The sequence below is a fragment of the Cebidichthys violaceus genome, unplaced genomic scaffold, assembly GCF_023349555.1.
Source record: "Cebidichthys violaceus isolate CVI_PGR_0920_01 unplaced genomic scaffold, fCebVio1.0.p SCAF_1, whole genome shotgun sequence".
In the NCBI taxonomy this organism is placed as follows: Eukaryota; Metazoa; Chordata; class Actinopteri; order Perciformes; family Stichaeidae; genus Cebidichthys; species Cebidichthys violaceus.
Window position 1 is genome coordinate 3,701,506 of NW_027176262.1, and position 18,781 is coordinate 3,720,286.

Genomic DNA, 18,781 nt, shown 5'->3' on the forward strand with positions numbered 1-18,781 from the left:
CTGTTTTAAGGAAACAAAGTATTTCAAAAGACTTCCATTCTGCAACATACAGTCTGTAGGGCAATTTCATTATTATTCATCACTTTTCTGTGGAATCATATTGTGATTATATGATGATGTCATGTTATCGTTTAAGAAATTACTGTTTTCTAATTGATTATACCAAGCAAGTTGTACTTAAAAACATAGTTATGTTTTTATTTGTTTTTACTTTATATTTGGATACACATATCTAATTTGATATCAAATAAATAGCTATCCTGACTATTCTTTCAAAACGAGGATGATAGATGAAGATGAAGATTAATTATTGTTTATTGGGAATTAATTTACTCTTCTGTAATCTATCATTGCGATCGTTTTTTTCTTCTTCTGCATAACTTTTCTAATTGGGATCTACACCCCATGACAGCCTTGCCATTTAACTCAGCGTCCTCTAAACTATTTTGAATTTAAATTAAGAAATCATAAATCATATTGTGAGATAAACAAATCTACCTTAAAGCAAAATATCCAAACATAACTGCTCGGGCAGTGATAGTAGTCTCATGCATGGCTGCTCCACTGAACACATCATTACAGCTGGTACATTGTTAAAATAGGACAAGCACGTTCCCCTCTTTTTTCTTCCTTGTCTTATTTTTAATGGACAAACGCTGCATTAACGATGATTAAAAGTGCTGTGGCTTTATGTCAGGCTCTCTCGTATCAAGCGGATGTTTCCTCACATCCTGTTGGAATTATAACAGTGTGTTGATGTCACAAAGCGTTATGTCTTTACATTTTGGAGTAACTTTGCCAATAGTTTTCCTTGGATAAAAGTTTGGTCATTGCAACACAACTATTGATACGATTAGAGAGGTTTTCTTTAAAGAAATTTAATATAAATTTATACTTTTTGCACGGCTCTGAAACTGTGCCTGATCTTTTCTGGCTTTGCTAGTCATAGAAGATGTTTTAAATGTTATTATCAGTGTACAAATATTTTGCATTGTTTTGCTAACATGTTATTTTTTATTAATATGACAAAAAGTTTGAGGAAAGGAATCATAATCTATTGATTATTCTCGCCAAATTCTTTATTCACAAGTTGAATTTTACAAGCCAAAGACCAATTTTTAGTGTTTTTATAAAGATTTTTAACTTTACATAAAAATCTATTAAATGCTGTATTAACAAAGAGGCCATGAAAGGCCGTAGGGCATGCGTTACCTGTGAAGTATATAGCTAATTAATTAGAAGTTGTGCCTTATATATTCGGGTTTTTCTTTATTATGTATTTCTTTTATTTTGTATGTGTTTATTTCATGTCTATTTTACTTATTTTCTGCGAATTAACCCCCTGACACTTCATTTTGACTGTCAGTATTTTGCACTGTCTCTTTATCGTCATGTTGTGAAACACTACATGTGTTAATTCTCATTCGACGTTGTTCCATTTAAAGCCCGCCTCATGTTGTCTGTGATTGGCCGAACGCTGACACCACATGTAGTGTTCTGCCCTGCTATTGGTTAAAAGAACACACCTTTCCTCCCTTCACATCCGGGTTCCGCCTACTGGCTAAAAACTCGCTTTGTGGTTGGTTCCCAGTCAAATCAGTCGAATTTTGAACTTCCGGTGAATGAAATCGTTGCAAAACAGTCCCAACGGTGGTGGAGCAGGACAGTCACCGAGAGAAAACCTGGATAACACAGCTTCAGGACAAGTGAGTGACTTCATTTGTCAACAGCAGAATGATTCATGCAATTAGTTATATATACATATGTTTCATGTGGAAGAATAAACCCTGTGTATAAATATCATCAGCTACTGACGCTACACAACATCGTAGACACCGACTATACAGCAGCTATAGCTAATAAACTAGTTAACGTAGTAAAACAGGTAATGGCTGTCCTTCTGTAAACATGGTTTGCATTTGTATTTCACTAGACTGCCGGTCTCTCGTGAACCGTACTGTAGGGGGCACGTGTTCATGACACATTAGCATGTCTTGACACATGTGAAGCCAATCATATCCAAGGTTAAACATTATAACGTGTGTCTGTCCCAATGTTCTGGACATCGCTGGAAATACTTTTATAGATGTGTTCTCTTGCAAACATTTACTTATGAGAGGGGGGGGTTTGTCTGGTACTTGATGTTCTTTTTTTATTTAATGTCACTAAACATGTTACACAACTTGACTCCCTCCTCTCTGTCTCTGTGTGTCTCTCTCTCCCTCTGTCTCTGTCTCTCTCTCTCTCTGTGTCTCGCTGTCTGTCTGTCTCTCTCTCTCTCTCTCTCTCTCTCTCTGTGTCTCTCTATCTCTGTCTCTGTCTCTCTGTCTCTCTTATTCTCTCTCCCTCCCTCTCTGTCTCTCTGTCTGTCTCATTCTCTCTGTCTCTATCTATCTATCTATCTATCTCTCTCTCTATCTCTCTCCCTCTCCCTCTGTCTCTCTTTCTCTCTCTCTCTCTCTCTCTCTCTCTACCCCCCCCCCCCCCCCCCCCCTCTCTTCTTCACAGTGATGCTATCAGAGGTGCTGCAGGTGCTGCGTGGGGCAGGTAAAGTGGGCTCCGCCCTGGTTTGCTCTCAGGGAGAACACCTCAAGTTTATGGCCTGCAACTCCACGGTGGGAGCTGGAGTCAGAGCGGCTCAGGATGCGGTGGAGGGACTGGTGGGCGGCTTCAGTGGCGGCAGCGCTGCGGTAAGGATCCCTGCATAGAGCGAGAACTCCATCACTTCAGGCTCTGGCAACTCATGCATACAGCTAGATGCAGCACAGGTTAGTAATTATTTGGCTAAATGACTTGTCCCAACAGTCAACAAAGGAGGACGTGTTCCCGGACGCGGAGGGTTGGGAGAATGTGGACCCCGATGAAGCAGCCAAATGGGCCACGGGAGCCGAGTTCCCCTCCGATGCTCCGGAGCAACGCCAAGCGGAAGCTGGAGCAGCAGCAGAGACGCCGACAGGTATGTGACATGTACAGGAGGAAAGAAAGGGAATAATCTCAATAAATCTCATATCAGGCATCCACTGTGAAAGTATCCTCAATATTTCCACTTTGAGTGCTAATTTGTAGACAGTATTTTGCCTTTGATTATTCAAGTTCTTGAAAAAACTGGAGAGTATATACATTTTTTCTTGTCCGTCAACTAGTCTGACATTCACATGTGGGTTCTTCCTACTACAGGAGTTCCTCCTTCCCCGGAGGCAGCTCCTGCAGGGCCGGGCTGGCCGGGACAGAGCGCTCGCTTCCTCCACACGACCCCCCGGTTCAACCGGTACTACTGCCAGACCAGGTCCGTCCACGACACGGTGGTGGCGAGACTCAACCCGGAGGACATCAAGAAGGCCAGGGAGGCCAAGAAGGCCCTGATCAAACCTGTCAGACAGAAGGTGGGTTTAGTTTGACTTTTAAAAGATGTATGTATGTATGTGTGTATATATATATATGTAAACATATGTCTGTGAGTCAAGTTGTGTAATGTGTGTCAGTGTTTCCAAAACCTTTTTTACTGACATTTCCACATCACCTTATAATTTGTTCTATATCTTTGTTTCTCTTTCTGCACAAGTCAAGAGTTGATCAACAGCTTTAGTGATCATATCAAAGGTAGTTATTAATTTTAAAAAAAAAAAAATATGCTCTGGTATGTTTTCCCTCAGCTGAGTGACCGTGCCAGAGAGAGCAAGGTTCCCGCCACAAGAATCAGCAGGCTGGTTAACTTTGGGGGTAAGAACGATCATTAGTGTTTCAGTTGTTGCACGTTTCATATTTGTTTATTGTTTGTTTGACCGTCTTCAAAGAGAGAATGTTTCTGCTGGAGATGAAGAGCACAGGGAGCAATAACTACACTCATACAGTGTAGCTTTAAATAAAAACCACATTGTCAGAATTCACACGTCAGTCAAATCTACTCAACGGTGTTTTATCGTTACTATACCAACGCTGACAGCACAATAAGAATATCATACGGGAAGGTGAATGACATAACTCACAACTCTTTGGCGTTTTCACACCAGCTGTTAAATGTCACAAATGTATGAACAGATGGGAAGAAAAGTGACTCTGCGCATTAGATAATGCTCCCATAAACATTTATCTGATGCAATGCAGAGACACCCCTACAAATACATCGGAGGACGGGTCACCTGACGGGTCACCTGGTCCGTTTTTGTCTTTACTTGCAGTACTTCTCTTTAGATCCAAAATGTTCTGCAGAAGATATCAGATCATGAAATGTGATTTCACTCTTCAACTAGCAGCGCTTTGCAGCTGCGTGTCAGCGGTCCCCTGAATGAAGTGATCTCCCGTTTGTCTCCGTGCTGCAGGACTGGCGGTGGGACTCGGGATCGGTGCCATCGCAGAAGTGGCAAAACAGTCTCTGGCAGGCAAACCAAAAAGAGGTAAAGAGCACCGTTCTGTCCTCCCGTCCGGTGACAGAGCGCGTGGTCCGGCGCAGACCCGGCAGACGGATGGACAGCTGCTCGGCCCCCGGAGAAGGTTCTCGTGTGTCAGCAACCTGCCAGGCCCCGGGACAGACATTACATCAAAGGCTGTTAACAAGGACCTGAAGACGGGCTTTAATATGTGTTAAATGAACGGTGTTTAATGGCGTTTGTTACATGCTGCTTTCTTACTGGCTAGTAAAGGCTGGAGCTTAATCTTTAACATGGAGCACTTTGAAGACGCTTGTTAGGACAAATTACTCTGGTTGCGCTTCATGCTGTTGCTGTGCTTTACATCACCGCTAATGATCCTGTGTCTTCTGATCCGTTTCGTAGACGAGAGCGCTTTGTTGGACTCTCCTCTGCTGTCGGAGGCCAACGCCGAGAGAATAGTCAACACGCTGTGCAAGGTCCGTGGGGCTGCGCTCAAGATCGGGCAGATGTTCAGCATTCAAGGTAGGCGTCGAGCGGCGGCCAGACGTCCTCGCAGTCGCAGAGGATTTCTGATATTCTCTCATAATTCCTTCTTCAGACAACAACTTCATCAACCCTCAGCTGCAGAGGATCTTTGAGAGGGTCCGGCAGAGCGCCGACTTCATGCCGGCCTGGCAGATGAACGTAAGCGCGAACGCTCCCTAACTCCTAAGCGCGAACGCTCCCTAACTCCTAAGCGCGAACGCTCCCTAACTCCTAAGCGCGAACGCTCCCTAACTCCTAAGCGCGAACGCTCCCTAACTCCTAAGCGCGAACGCTCCCTAACTCCTAAGCGTGAACGCTCCCTAACTCCTAAGCGTGAACGCTCCCTAACTCCTAAGCATGAACGCTCCCTAACTCCTAAGCATGAACGCTCCCTAACTCCTAAGCATGAACGCTCCCTAACTCCTAAGAATGAACGCTCCCTAACTCTTAAGCGTGAACGCTCCCTAACTCCTAAGCGTGAACGCTCCCTAACTCCTAAGCGTGAACGCTCCCTAACTCCTAAGCATGAACGCTCCCTAACTCCTAAGCATGAACGCTCCCTAACTCCTAAGCATGAACGCTCCCTAACTCCTAAGCATGAACGCTCCCAATTTATAATTTCTTAAGAAACGTTCCCAGATGATGCTCGTCTGCAGTTTAAATCTGAGTTCTGCTGAAGTGAAACACGACGCAGAGTTTTCATTTGTGTGCCAGTTCACAGGTGCAGCTTGATTTATGTGAAGTTCAGATACATGTTTGTTTATTTTCTCTCTGATCGTGTAGAAAGTTCTGGAGGAGGAGCTGGGGCCCGACTGGCGGGAGAAGCTGTCGTCCTTTGAAGACAAACCGTTTGCCGCGGCGTCCATCGGCCAGGTGCATCATGGGGTGTTAAAAGACGGGAGAGAGATCGCCATGAAGATCCAGGTATTCATACACGCCGTCTCTCTAATAATAACCCTATCAACCGTTGTCTGCATTGATTCGTCATCCTGTTCATTCACATCTTCCTCCCAGTACCCCGGCGTGGCGGAGAGCATCCACAGTGACATTAACAACCTGATGTCGGTGCTGAAAATGAGCGTGGCCCTGCCAGGAGGTAACGACTACGCCTTCTAATCGGTGGTGACGTCCCCGATGATGTTCCGATGTGAAAAACAAATCAGTGTTGAAATGAACAGCAGGAGAGCTAGTAACGCTGACAGTGCAACTAACTGTTCCATTGAGTTACATTATGATGCGTTCAGGCTCCGTTCAGGGAAAACGAGCATTGAGCAATAGATGTTAGAGATGAAGTATGAGCTGTTTATCTTTCTAACATTAGCTCCAAGGAGCTTTATAATCATTAAATCATAATCCTTTAAACTGTGGGTTTTATGGAAGTAACCACTATAGACGACTACAACAAAGTGAAGGGAGAACATTTAGAGTTTTTGATGGTTTACACTGACTTCAGAGCGGTTGAAAGGATTTTCAGGACGGTGGTGAAAACAAATAAACAACAGAAATGATCTGTATCGTTCCAATTTGGACCACCGACGATCGCCAATTGGTAACAAAAAAGTGCGACTGGGACATCTCTAAATGTTCTATTTGCTCCCTTTTTTTTCTTTTGTCCTGATCCGACCCGTGACTCAAATCTGTGTTACAATCCCCATATTATAATATTTAATTAATAACATCATATTCGGGACAAGCTATTCTGCATCTTGAGGCAGCTTGAGCTTTACAAGGTGTTGCTGTTGCCCTCCATCATTACATTAGGAGGCGACTATAGATTGTTCTGCCATTGATTCCCTTCTGTTCCTTCACTCCAGCATGTTCCAGTGTGGACCATGAGGTGGTGCTGTTGTTGCTGCAGCAGCAGCTCATAACTAGGCGACACAGTTGTTAGGACGTCTGCAGCCGTTACTTGTGTCAAAAACATGAAACTATTTATCATAACTGACGATCGCACCGTTCTGTAGTCATCCACTGTAATGTACACGCCGTCCCGCAGACGCCATGACACATGTTTTCCACACATGTTGCCTTCACTGTTCCCCTGCTGAGTTATTGTTTGTTTTTCTTCCTCAGGTCTGTTTGCAGACAACAGCTTAGAGGTTCTCCAGAGGGAGCTGGCGTGGGAGTGCGACTACAAGAGGGAGGCCGAGTGCGCCAAGAAGTTCAGGTGGGTTTATTGAGCCATAAAACCTCTTCCACTGAACCCCACTAGTGAGGCGCTACACGCCGTTTAACTGCACACAATACAAACCACATCAAATTGGCCATAAAGATTCAGGAGGGTGTAATTGGACAGACCGTTCGCTAAATGTTTGCTCCTGCCACTGAACTTCATGTTTATTGCTCATAGACTGTGGGTAGCTCCGTTTGTTTTATTAAAACACCAGATATTCAAAAGCTTTGTACTTCCTTTTCTTAGTTTCTTATCATTTATATGTTCTTTTAAAAGGTACTTTACTCCTGCTACACTTACAACTAACTATATTATTGTCATACAAAAATAGAAGTCAATCATTTCCAGGATATTTATTGTTCTCTTCTACAAAGAACAACCTTATTTATGTCCCAATATCTCGTCACGCACGCTTGGCACATGGTAGAAGTTTCAGTTGGTTGCAATCTGCAACTTCACCACTAGATGTCGCCAAATCCCACACACTGCACCTTTAATATATATATTATTTATTTTTTTACGGATCGTTTATGTCTGGCCTCCAGGTCCATGCTGGAGGGAAATGAGTACTTCCAAATCCCGAAGGTGATCGATGAGCTGTCGGGCCGCAGGGTGCTGGCCATGGATCTGGTGCAAGGAGTCCCACTGGACCGCTGCGTAGACCTGGACCAGGAGACCAGGAACGAGGTACGGGGAACGAGTCAGCGGGCGCCCCGAAGTCTGGGAATGTGTCTTAATTCTCTCGGACTGCAGCAGAATGTTCTTTTAAAGGAAACATTATCAAATATTTTTGTATTAGGTGGTAAAGCTCAATTCGATTTTCTCCATTACGTCAGCAAACCAGGAATTATAAACCACTTCCAAGTGATACAAGTGCTGGAATCTATTTATCTACATCTATTTATGGGAAGTGAAAGAAAGGTCACGGAACACGAACAGGCTGATAGAACATCACAGTCTGGACTTCTAATTGTGCGACCCAATTAGAGCCGAAACCCTCTGACGAGTAGAAGGAGCTGATTATGCCGCCCTGTTCCTCCTCTCGGGCAAATAAATGTATCGTATACCTGCATTCCACCCGTTGTTGGTAACAGGACACAAGCACTTTTATTTGTAACTCACATGACATGATGTGACGGGTGCAGCACTGAGCGGAGGCGTTGCTCATTAACTCTCATAGAAACAAGTTTCTCGCCCGCAAATTGTCGAGCAGGACCTCAAGCGAGCGTGAAAAAGACAGCCGTGAAAACCGTAAAACACAGAGCGTCTGACAGCATCTAACCCTCGTCTCTCGTCTCCAGATCTCTTACAAAATCCTCCAGCTGTGCCTCAGGGAGGTGTTTGAGTTCAGGTTCATGCAGACGGACCCCAACTGGTCCAACTTCTTCTACAACTCGGACACCAACAAGGTGAGGCCGGTGAGGCATTAACCGAATGCATTTAACCGGACCAAATGTGACGCTCTCCCATCTTATCCGTAGATCGTCCTGCTGGACTTTGGGGCGTGCCGAGGCTACGAAGAGAAATTCACAGACGACTACATACAGGTACGACGACGGCCAGCAGTGAACCACACAACAGGAGTCATGCAACAAGATTTATCTTAATAAAGAATTAATTAATAAAGAGTCAAAATCGGAAGAAAAGAAATGACACACATTTCCACATCATCGTGTGTGTGTGTGTGTGTGTGTGTGTGTGTGTGTGTGTGTGTGTGTGTGTGTGTGTGTGTGTGTTCAGGTGGTGCACGCGGCCTCCGTGGGCGATCGAGCCACCGTTCTTTCCAAATCGAAGGATTTGAAGTTCCTGACAGGCTTCGAGGCCAAGGTGAGGTATTTTGGTCTCTGCCGCCGTGCTTCATTTATTTTTGATATGGTTTATCCTCCTCGCTCGTCTGCATTTATTTGTGTCCTCCTTCTGCCTCACTCTCTCTCTCCCCGTGGTTACAGTGCAGGATGCTACCTTCTTCCCTACATTTCTGTTGTGTCTTTACTTAAGAGCTCGTGGTTTTACTTTTTAAATGTGAGGAATGATGTCTCTGAGTGAGCGCTGCAGCAAGTGTCATCTCGTGTGGTTTCTTTCTTGGTGTTTTCCTTCGTATTATGCAGCGTTGGGCCATTTATATCAGTATCTTGTTATGAGACAAGATATCATCTTAGATTTTGGATATCGTAATATAAGATAAGATACAACTTTATTAATCCTGAAGGGAATTCTTGTGCCGGAGTTTCATTACAACAGAAGAAGAATTATTAAGTGTAAAGATGCTTTTCGTCTTTTCCTGGTTTTACGTTACAGTAAAGTGATGCCATTTTCTGAACTTAGCGGACACTTAATCATAATATCAACATTACTGATGATTGTTTATCAAAAACCTCATTCTGGAAGTACTTTGTGAAAGTCAAAACTAATAGTCAACCCTACAATATTGAGGTATTTGGTCAAAAATATCGCCCAGCCCTAGTATTATGTGTAAAATGTAGAGAAAACTACTTGTTATGCATAAATACACACTATTTATTTGAAGTTGGAGATATGAAAATGTGTACATATACCATGAATAGTATACACACTTTAGGCTCTATCATCATCATCATCATCATCATCATCATCACACACACACACACACACACACACACACACACACACGGCCGTTGTAACGCCTCTCCGTGCCCCCCCCCCACCAGGCCTTTGAGGACGCCCACGTGGAGGCCGTGATGATCCTCGGCGAAGCCTTCTCGTCCGTGGAGCCCTTCGACTTCGGCACCCAGAGCACCACCCAGCGCGTCCAGAGCCTCCTCCCCGTCATGCTGCGCCACCGCCTCACCCCTCCGCCCGAGGAGTCGTACTCCCTCCACCGCAAGATGGCCGGCTCCTTCCTCATCTGCTCCAAGCTGAAGGCGCGCATATCGTGCAGGGACATGTTCCTGGACGTGTACAACGCCTACAACCAGCGGAGGCAGCAGCAGCAGCAGCAGCAGGAGGCGGAGGAGGCGGAGCAGGCGGCCCGGGCCAGTGCCAGTGCTTAGACGCTCCTGGACTTTTTCCAGAGCGAGCTGCTGAGTAAAGACAAGAAAAGATGGACACTTCATCAGTAACTGGCAGCGAGCTCTAAAGACGGCCGTGACTTTCTACCGTCGTCTCCTTCACGCACAACATCACTGACGGCGGCGTGAGGTCATAAGGAATTTGGGTGGGGGCGACCCCGACCCAACGCTGACTCGTCGAGGCCCGACTCAAGCTCTCACTGTCCCGTGCAGTGACTGACGGGGAATGTGATAGTTTGAATGTGAGCTGTGCCATAGAAAATATATATATACACTGATGCCCAAAACGGTTATATTACTGATTAAATATGTGAATTGAAGACAGGATTATTTAACTCATTTGGCGTGTGTGTGTGTGTGTGTGTGTGTGTTATTTGTATGGCCCAATGGTTACATCTCAGTCGCAGTTTCTCAAAATGCATAAAGTACATTTCCTCTGTTTCCTCCCCCTGGTTAGAACGTATGAATACTTTCACAGCATGGTCCACCATGCTACAAGAGAACACATGCGTCTTCTGTCTCAAGGATTCTCTTTGCGTTAGAAGGACTCTTAACTCTTAATGTGCTGCGAAGTACGTTTCTTTATCCTGAGCGTGAAGCCTGGCAGACGACATGCGATAGTCCTAATAGAAAGCCAGTGAGTAACGGCCGTGCATTATGGAGAATGTTTGGCATAAATCTCCATAATGTGAAATGCTTTTCGGCCCGTTTTCACGGCTTCTCCATGACAGAGATAAGTTCTGTAACCTACAAGGCTAGGGGTGCTATGCGGCTTTTCTTTTTTCAGTAAATAAAATAATATTTCCCTGCGTCACACTTTGAGCTTCTCTGGCAGCTGTCATAGAAGGACTTCCTTCTCTCCATTGATCTTTCCATTTCTCTTCTAGACCTCTTTGGGGAATATCGACATGTTTGACCTCGTTCTCCACTCTGAGCTGTTCTTCTATCGACCGTCCAACTAAATGTGAGATGTGAGCTAATTGTGGCGTTGATGGGTCCATTTCATTTTTTTTTTTTTTTCTTTTTTCTCTCTTCCCAGAAACTATTTGCAGGTCAAGTCAGCGCTGTCTTATTCCGTCTTCTCAGTTTGCGGCCCTGAAATGTTCATCCCTCTCAGAATGTCGTTCACACCACAGGAGCTGTGAGGCTTTCACTGACCTCGTAAAGACCTGATGGAGCCTCTCTTTTTACTGGATCTCCATTAGTGCGTGCTGTTAGTGGCCCTCTGTTGCATCCTGTACCCTTTTTAGGAATCGGCCACAGTTAGTAACTGCAGCACATGTGGAGAGGGGGAAAAAAAAACAAAAAAAAGGAGCATTCTTCTCTTTCAGTTTCACGTAACGGAAAGTCTGAGCCGGTTTCTCAGCGTGTAGGAAGCAGCTGGCTTCAGTTTGTCGGAGGAGAACTGGCTCTTCTCTTCACTGGACTGGTGAGGACGAGGACTCCTACCAGGACCAGTTCTGAGGTTCAGAACCCGTCAGGAGAACGTGTGTGTGTGTGTGTGTGTGTGTGTGTGTGTGTGTGTGTGTGTGTGTGTGTGTGTGTGTGTGTGTGTGTGTGTGTGTGTGTGTGTGTGTGTGTGTGTGTGTGTGTGTGCGCGCGCTCTGTTTCAACCGCTGGATGAAAGGCAGTGATTGTGTGAACACTGAGGCTTTTTACTAAATTCAACTTTTATTGTTAATTTTCTACCTCTTGTTTGTTTGCTTGTTTTTCCATTTTTATTTCATTTTATGACTTTTTAAGCTGATTTTGTATCGACATAATATTTGACAGGACTGTATAAACCATTGTGGACAAGTAAGGTTTTAAGGGGTCGCCTTTTTTAGCAGTTAAAAATCTATCTCTGAATATTTTAAAGGCAGATAAATCCAGTAAAATACGTTTAGACTGAATATCATTAAAGATCCCTCTCACACATATCTTTAAACATAAGTACTACTAATACTACTAATGACTCATTTGTAGCTGCTGGACACAGAGACAACCGTCTTCACTGGGGACTTTACATTTGACTACTTTTAGGACGACCAAATAATCACTTATTCAGCATTTCTCTGATATCGTTTTCGTTCCTGCCGGCGTGTCGAGGGCTCCGACATGAAGTCTGTGATCTGAAATGCCTTTGGTCCTCGTGTCGGGAAATAAAAGTGACAGTGACTGTAATTTGAAAAGCTAATAAAATATGAACAATTCAAACGCTCCATTACATATACTATCATTTTCCAAATGACTCCATTGTGTTTATATCTTCAAAGTAAAGTGACATCAAGGCTGAACGCTGCCTTCATTCTACATCCATTATTCAACAGAGTGCATTTAACCAGAGTGAACGTCACTGTGATGACCTAAAGGACCTGGCAACCTGACAGCGCGCCCTTCAGCAAGGCAGCGGCTCCCTGGTGCAGTTACTCCAGTAGTGTACTTAAGTACGGGTTTGAGGTACTTTACTACGGCGTTTCCATTCTATCCTACTTTCTACTTCTTTCCACATTTCACAACTCTGCTCTAGTAATAACATGTACTTGTTTTAACATACTTTGTTTGTTTTTCATATTTTATATTCAATTTTCACATTTTCTACATTTAAATTGCGTCTCATACTATTGCAGTTTGTTTATTGTTATGTTATATTATATCACTTGTCCACATTCCTTGTATGTGTAACATACTTATAATAAACCATTTCTGATTCTGATTATCTGACACTTACAGTTAGTTATTTTATATATATGTATATATATATATATATATATATATATATATATATATATATATAATTAACTCGTGACTGTCAGATAATCAGAATATATATAAGAATATTTATATATATATATAAGCTTGACCAGCATATTGTAATACTACTAATCTGCTCAGTAGATGAACTTTATAACATTAAAACGCTCTTACATGTTAAAAACAGAATATATATGACACTTTGAAAGAAGCCATTCTGCATATTTAAGGTACTTTAACTTCAGTAACATTTAGAATACAGGACTTTTATTTGTAACTGAGTACTTTTACACCATTTGGTTTGTACTTGTACTGCAGTAAAGGATCCTAAAGGCTCTGGAAGCACCGGGAGGATTTCCCCTCTGAATGGAGGAGCTGATTATTCACAGTGTGGCTGATCGGCCGCACGGTGGCGCAGTGCAGCGACAGAGAACAGAAGCCCTGCTTCTTTTTCTCTTTTTTTTTTTTTTTTTTCTCTTCTCATGGAAAAACATCAATGGGGAGAGCGGATTTGCATGTCCGGCCGCCTGTGCCAATGGGCGCACTGGGAAGGCTGGGTTAGCGGGTGGAGCCGGAGGAAGCAGCCCAGTAAGTACACAGTCAACAAGCGAAGCATCCGAGAGTACTACAGACACACACATCCCACCGAAACCTCCCTCCAAGCGCTCTTCTCAACCTTTTTTTTTTTTTTTTTGTAATTGCGCGCGTGTGTATATATATATATATATATATATATATATAAATATATATATATATGTGTGTGTGTGTGTGTATGTGTGTGTGTGTGTGTGTGTGTGTGTGTGTGTGCGCACCAACCAGGTTGATTCGCGGCTCCACATCGCCTCCAACACATCGCTTCCACCGCGCGCATGAAGAAGATTTGGTGAGATTTACCGGATCGCTCTCGTTTATCCCGTGAGATATATATACATAGATCCTTCTTGGTCCGGGGTCCTGGATTTACCCAGAGGAGGAGCGGGGAGCCGATCATCCGTCGTTGTCTTGGGTGAGTTCACTTGATTCCCCCCCCCCCACCCCCCACCCCTACCCCCCCACCCCTCTGTCCAACCTGGCATCCCTACATTTACTGACACTTTTACAGGCTTTATTCTGATGTCTTTATAATGAATGAACCGAGAAAGTGCGCGAGACACTCTTTTTTTTCTCTCTCTCCACGATTGTGTGAGTTTAACGGGGTAGTGTATTTCTGCATGTTGTGGGTGCAACTGCAGCGCTCGTGGACACGGATCTCGCCAGTGGGGCCCGTATGTGCGTGAAATGAATGAGATGTGGCAGCTCCAGCCTTTGATAGCCGTTTACATCCTCGATCCAGGAAGAAGGAGGAAGAAGTATTCCAGCAGCACTCTGATCGGCTCTCACACTAAACTACCGGCGCACAGATATGAACATGATCTTATGAATATTCAGGAATAACCCAGTCATTTAGATTTTTTAAAAACTGCAACTTTCCAGGCCTAGTATATGATTTATAGCTCCTTATTGTGCTCCTATACGATACCGATTATTGTAAAGAGGTTACGTCATTATTGCCGTGGGAATGATGATGATGTGACATCGATCGGTTGGTTGTTGGGTAATTATGGGTTCATGGGGTTTTGCGGTGTTTCTAGGTATTTTTTATTTCTTATTATTATTCAGGACAGCATGGCCACCGAAACACGCGCCCCTCAGTTTGAATATGTAAGACCATAATTCTACCTGTCTGCAGGAGTTCTCTCTCTCTCTCTCTCTCTCTCTCTCTCTCTCTCTCTCTCTCTCTCTCTCTCTCTCTCTCTCTCTCTCTCTCGCTCCGTTGCGTCACTGCTGCCTGGTTAATTGTGTCGTTGTTGGGTTTGATTGCATCATTTTAAAAACTTCTTCAGGGCTTATTCTTTGGGGGGGGGGGGCTACAGCTTAATGTGGTAGCTCCCATATTTCCTTAACACCAATAGGAGATTCATAGCACATTGTGGCTGTAATTAACACACACACACACACGCACGCACACACACACGCACACACACTTGGCACATGCCTGCGTCTATAGGCACAGTGAGTGCATGCGGCTCTATTGTCTGCGGTTCTCCATCTGTTCCATGACATGGCATTCCTCAGACAGCCTGTCATGGGTTAGGGGGTGGTCTACCCCGACCCACTGCCTCTGTGTGTGTGTGTGTGTGTGTGTGTGAGAGAGAGAGAGAGAGTCACATGGGGTGTATTAAGAGAGTAAGCGCAGTGCTCAGGGTGTCTCAGCCCACAAGCCCTAGACCACCTGCATAGACTGCTCCTGGGTCAGGCTGAAGGGCCTCGTTTGGCTCAGGAGTCGGTCATTTAAAGCGCCGCATTTGGCCCGGGATTAGGCCGGAGGATGACTTTGTTTGGTCTAGACTCTAGAGCGTGAGCCACATTAAGGCTAGGTTTTGTCTAGAGCTGGGGCTAGAGGAAGGCTAGAGTTGGTCCGGATAAAGGCTAGAGGAAGGCTAAGTTTGCTCCGGGCCTGGGGCTATAGAGGAAGGCTATATTTGGTCCATAATTGGGACTAAAGGGAAAGCTGAGCTTGGTCTGAAAATGAGTCTAGAGAAAGGAGTTTGGTCCTGAACTGGGCCTAGAGGAAGGCTAGACTTTGACTCAAGCTGGGGTTAGAAGAGAGAGGTGCCAAACCAAGGGGCTGCTGGATATAAATCTGCTCTGATGTAGCTAATCACCGTTGCAACTCAGTCGTCACAACTGGAGCATAATTACACCACCCCCATCCAAACAGCAGCGTGCACACACACACACACACACACACACACACACACACACACACACACACACACACACACACACACACACTCTTCATTTCCCCTCAGACCATTTGCCCTCTTCCACTGCGCTGATTGCTGCATGAGGTATTGGCTGTCTTTTGTTGTCCACACACACACACACACACACACACACACACACACACACACACACACACACACACACAAGGGGGAGGGGCCTGGTGCAGCTGAGACCACAATACTGTGGGGATCAGGGGTCATCCAGCTGGCCAATCAGGGGGCTGTCTGGGTGTGTGCTGGTGGCGGAGCAGGGCGTGCCCCCCCCCCCCCCCCCCCCCCCCCCCCCTTTGTGCTGGTCAGGGTGGGTCTGCTAAACAAGCGGCTCCACTTCCAGCCCCCGGCCCTGCTACTGCCGGCGGCCACATTGTGCTTCCTCAGAGCCAGTCACAGCCACCTCCGGACACTTTAATAGACTGCAGGTCAGGGGAGAAAGAGGAAGTCTCCTTCTCTGGCTCACCAAGAAAGAGTCCAAGCACGATGAGTGTAAGATGTGCAACACAACCGCACCGAGGTGTGTTCTCCGTGACGACCACCACGTCGCACGTTGGATGACGATGAGTGTTTTTCGAGGATTCACGGTGTTCCCCTTGTAAAGTGTGCGCGTGGGCGTCGATGAGTGGAACCTAACCCTGCAACCAAAAAGATAAACTACATTGACTACAGACTCTCTGGCGGGAGGGCTTAATTAAAGAAACAGAAATACCATAATGAGATTTAAAGTGAAGCCGGTGAAGAGAGGAGGGACTGATGGAGATGGAGTGGTGGAAAAAGAGGAAGACGGCAGGGTGCTGAAGAGGAGAGAGGAAGACAATACACCAGAGAGGAGGAAGAGGAGGTAAAGAGAGAGTCGGGGATGTGAAAAGAGAACAAGAGAGACGAGGGAGAGCGAAAAGTGTGAATCAGCCAACCACTGGAAACCAGTTGTTCTCCCGGTCGCTGGCTTTCCGTTTATGGTAGAAAAAAAAAAGCTCTCCTCATTGGACGTCATCACGTCCGTCTGCACAGAAGACGTACTTCCCTTCTAAAGTCCACCCGTCATCCTCACTTTCTCTCTCTCTCTCACATACTTCTGCTGTCTGACGCCTAAGTGCCTCCAGTATGTGCTGAGTGGAGTTATCTGATTTCTGCAGGCTAGTTAAATGCAACCACTCCACTCCACCCCCCCCCCTACATACAGTTCCATTACTGCACAGGCTAATGGCATGCTCATGGTGCAAAGACACAGGCCCATTGTTCTGTTTGTGTGCATTGGATGCGCTCTTATTGCCGTGCGCTGTGTTGATCCGGATTGATAAATGATCGGAGAGATGGATTTGAATGCCTGTCAAGTGGACACTCGTGTGTGAAGGCAGTGTATTTTTCCTCTGTGTTTGACAATGCGTGTGTTTGTGTGTTTGTGTTTGTGTGTGTGTGTGTGTGTGTGTGTGTGTGTGTGTGTGTGTTTCCCCGGCGATCAGCAGTTTATTTCTTTGCTTCAGTGACGTTTTCTCTCTGCGGATAACGGGGGAAAGTGGAAATGGGTCTTTTCTCAGCAGCCGCAACTCCAAGAGCGGAGCGCCTCATCCCGACTAATAACTGTCACTTTGAGTTGCGGGGGGTGGGGGGGGTTTCATTTGTTGTCTCATTGGCCTCTTGATTTATTCGTCGTTGATGACCTATTTCATCCTGTTTGGCTGTTGACGCTCGGGATGCAGCAGCTCGATGAGGAACGTGTGTGCAGAAAACATGCAATGCAAAAAACCCCCCCAAAAAAATGGATATGAAACTAGATATTGACAATATGGCAAGAGTTGTCTTTTCCTGTTTTTTAAGGCTGCATTACGGTAAATTGATGTTATTTTCTAAACTTATAAGACTGTTCCAGCTGTTCTATTGTGTGCCTTTTATAATAAGTCATTATATCCACATTACTCAAAAACCTCGTTGTGAGAAAGCGCCAATGGTCGACCATACAACCGTCGTCTGGATATCGAGGTATTTGGTCAACAATAATGAGATATTTGACTTTTTTTCCGTATCGCCGAACTCTATAGTTTTCACACGGTTTGTCCCAAATTACACCGAGCAGCTACAGTGAATGTCTAAATACAGAATGCATTTCACCCCAAAACCTCCCTCTGCAGTGTGCGAGGTTTCTACAAAAAGCCTTGACTACCTACAGAGGAGGCTGAACACAGTCTCAGAATTACCAAATAATTAATCATCTCTTCCCTCCATTGCTCCACACTGGTGACATTTAGGGAAGGAGCACATGGACTGTTAGATTGGAGGGGGGATTAAAGGACTAGATTGACAGTTTGGAAGATATGCTCGGTGGCTTTTTTCTCGCTGACAGTTACATGAGAAGATCTCCAGCGCTCTCGTGTTTGCTGGCTAAATAGCTTAAAGACGGAGGAAGCAGGGGGAAGGAAGTGTGTCGACCGTGAAGGTTACGAATCCTCCAATCAGCTCGGGCAATTTAGGTAAGGAAATGAATTAGCAATGCTTTCCCCTCCCTTAACAACCTTTTATTAAAGTGTCTTTGAGCAAGGCACCGAGCCTCCGTCTCCTGTGAGAACAAAGCCATTCGTGGTCAAGCTAGATTTAGCCGTGTGAAAGTACGACAGGGTGCTTGCAGAACAGAGTTTACATGCTTTCAAGCTTCCCTTGGATTAAAAGACAAGCATGATTGTGTAATCGGGACCCTCCATTTGATTCATACACAGAGGTAAACGAGCCCAGATGGCCCATCTGCACTGTTATTCGTCGCTGGAACGCTGCATTGTTAGTTTCTAATCTTGTGTTATTTACGGTACCTACAACCCACGTAACAACGACTTTCCACTGCACTACGCCTGTAACAGTGTGTGTGTGTGTGTGTGTGTGTGTGTGTGCGCGCGCACTGTGCAGCTGAGCTTTGCTCTCACAGCGTGGAGAGAAAAAACACTATTTAATACGAGGCCGGCTTCTCCCGCTGCACTTTTTCAGAGCAACGTCGAGGGAGAGAGATTGTTAGTGACAGAGAGAACCCAAGTTAAATCTTCCAGAGCACAGAGGGGCCTATTCAGCGTGCTGTGTGAAGAGTGGAGAGAGAGAGAGAGAGAGAGAGAGAGAGAGAGAGAGAGAGAG

At 45.1% G+C, this 18,781-nt stretch overlaps 2 protein-coding genes across 2 annotated transcripts in view; both read left to right on the top strand.

Annotated features, from left to right (window-relative positions):
- Positions 1–1,616: 1,616 nt before the first annotated feature.
- coq8b (coenzyme Q8B) lies at positions 1,617–11,916 on the top strand. The gene is made up of 16 exons (XM_068706727.1): positions 1,617–1,706; positions 2,509–2,690; positions 2,806–2,956; positions 3,178–3,383; positions 3,654–3,720; positions 4,320–4,394; positions 4,773–4,892; positions 4,969–5,054; positions 5,679–5,819; positions 5,910–5,991; positions 6,969–7,062; positions 7,614–7,755; positions 8,370–8,477; positions 8,550–8,615; positions 8,809–8,895; positions 9,756–11,916. Coding segments are annotated over exons 1-16 (1,950 nt in total). The 5' UTR covers positions 1,617–1,705; the 3' UTR covers positions 10,098–11,916.
- A 1,708-nt stretch (positions 11,917–13,624) lies between these two features.
- The window catches only part of numbl (NUMB like endocytic adaptor protein), a 56,936-nt gene continuing 51,779 nt past the window's right edge, over positions 13,625–18,781 (top strand). Inside the window, exon 1 of the mRNA XM_068706765.1 lies at positions 13,625–13,854. The gene's annotated coding sequence lies outside the window, so the exon portion shown is untranslated. The remainder of the gene's footprint in view (positions 13,855–18,781) is intronic.

Coding starts and splice junctions, on each gene's coding strand:
- coq8b (XM_068706727.1), top strand. Junction 2,957..3,177: donor AGCAGCAGAGACGCCGACAG/GTATGTGACATG, acceptor TTCCTACTACAG/GAGTTCCTCCTTCCCCGGAG. Junction 5,055..5,678: donor TGCCGGCCTGGCAGATGAAC/GTAAGCGCGAAC, acceptor CTGATCGTGTAG/AAAGTTCTGGAGGAGGAGCT.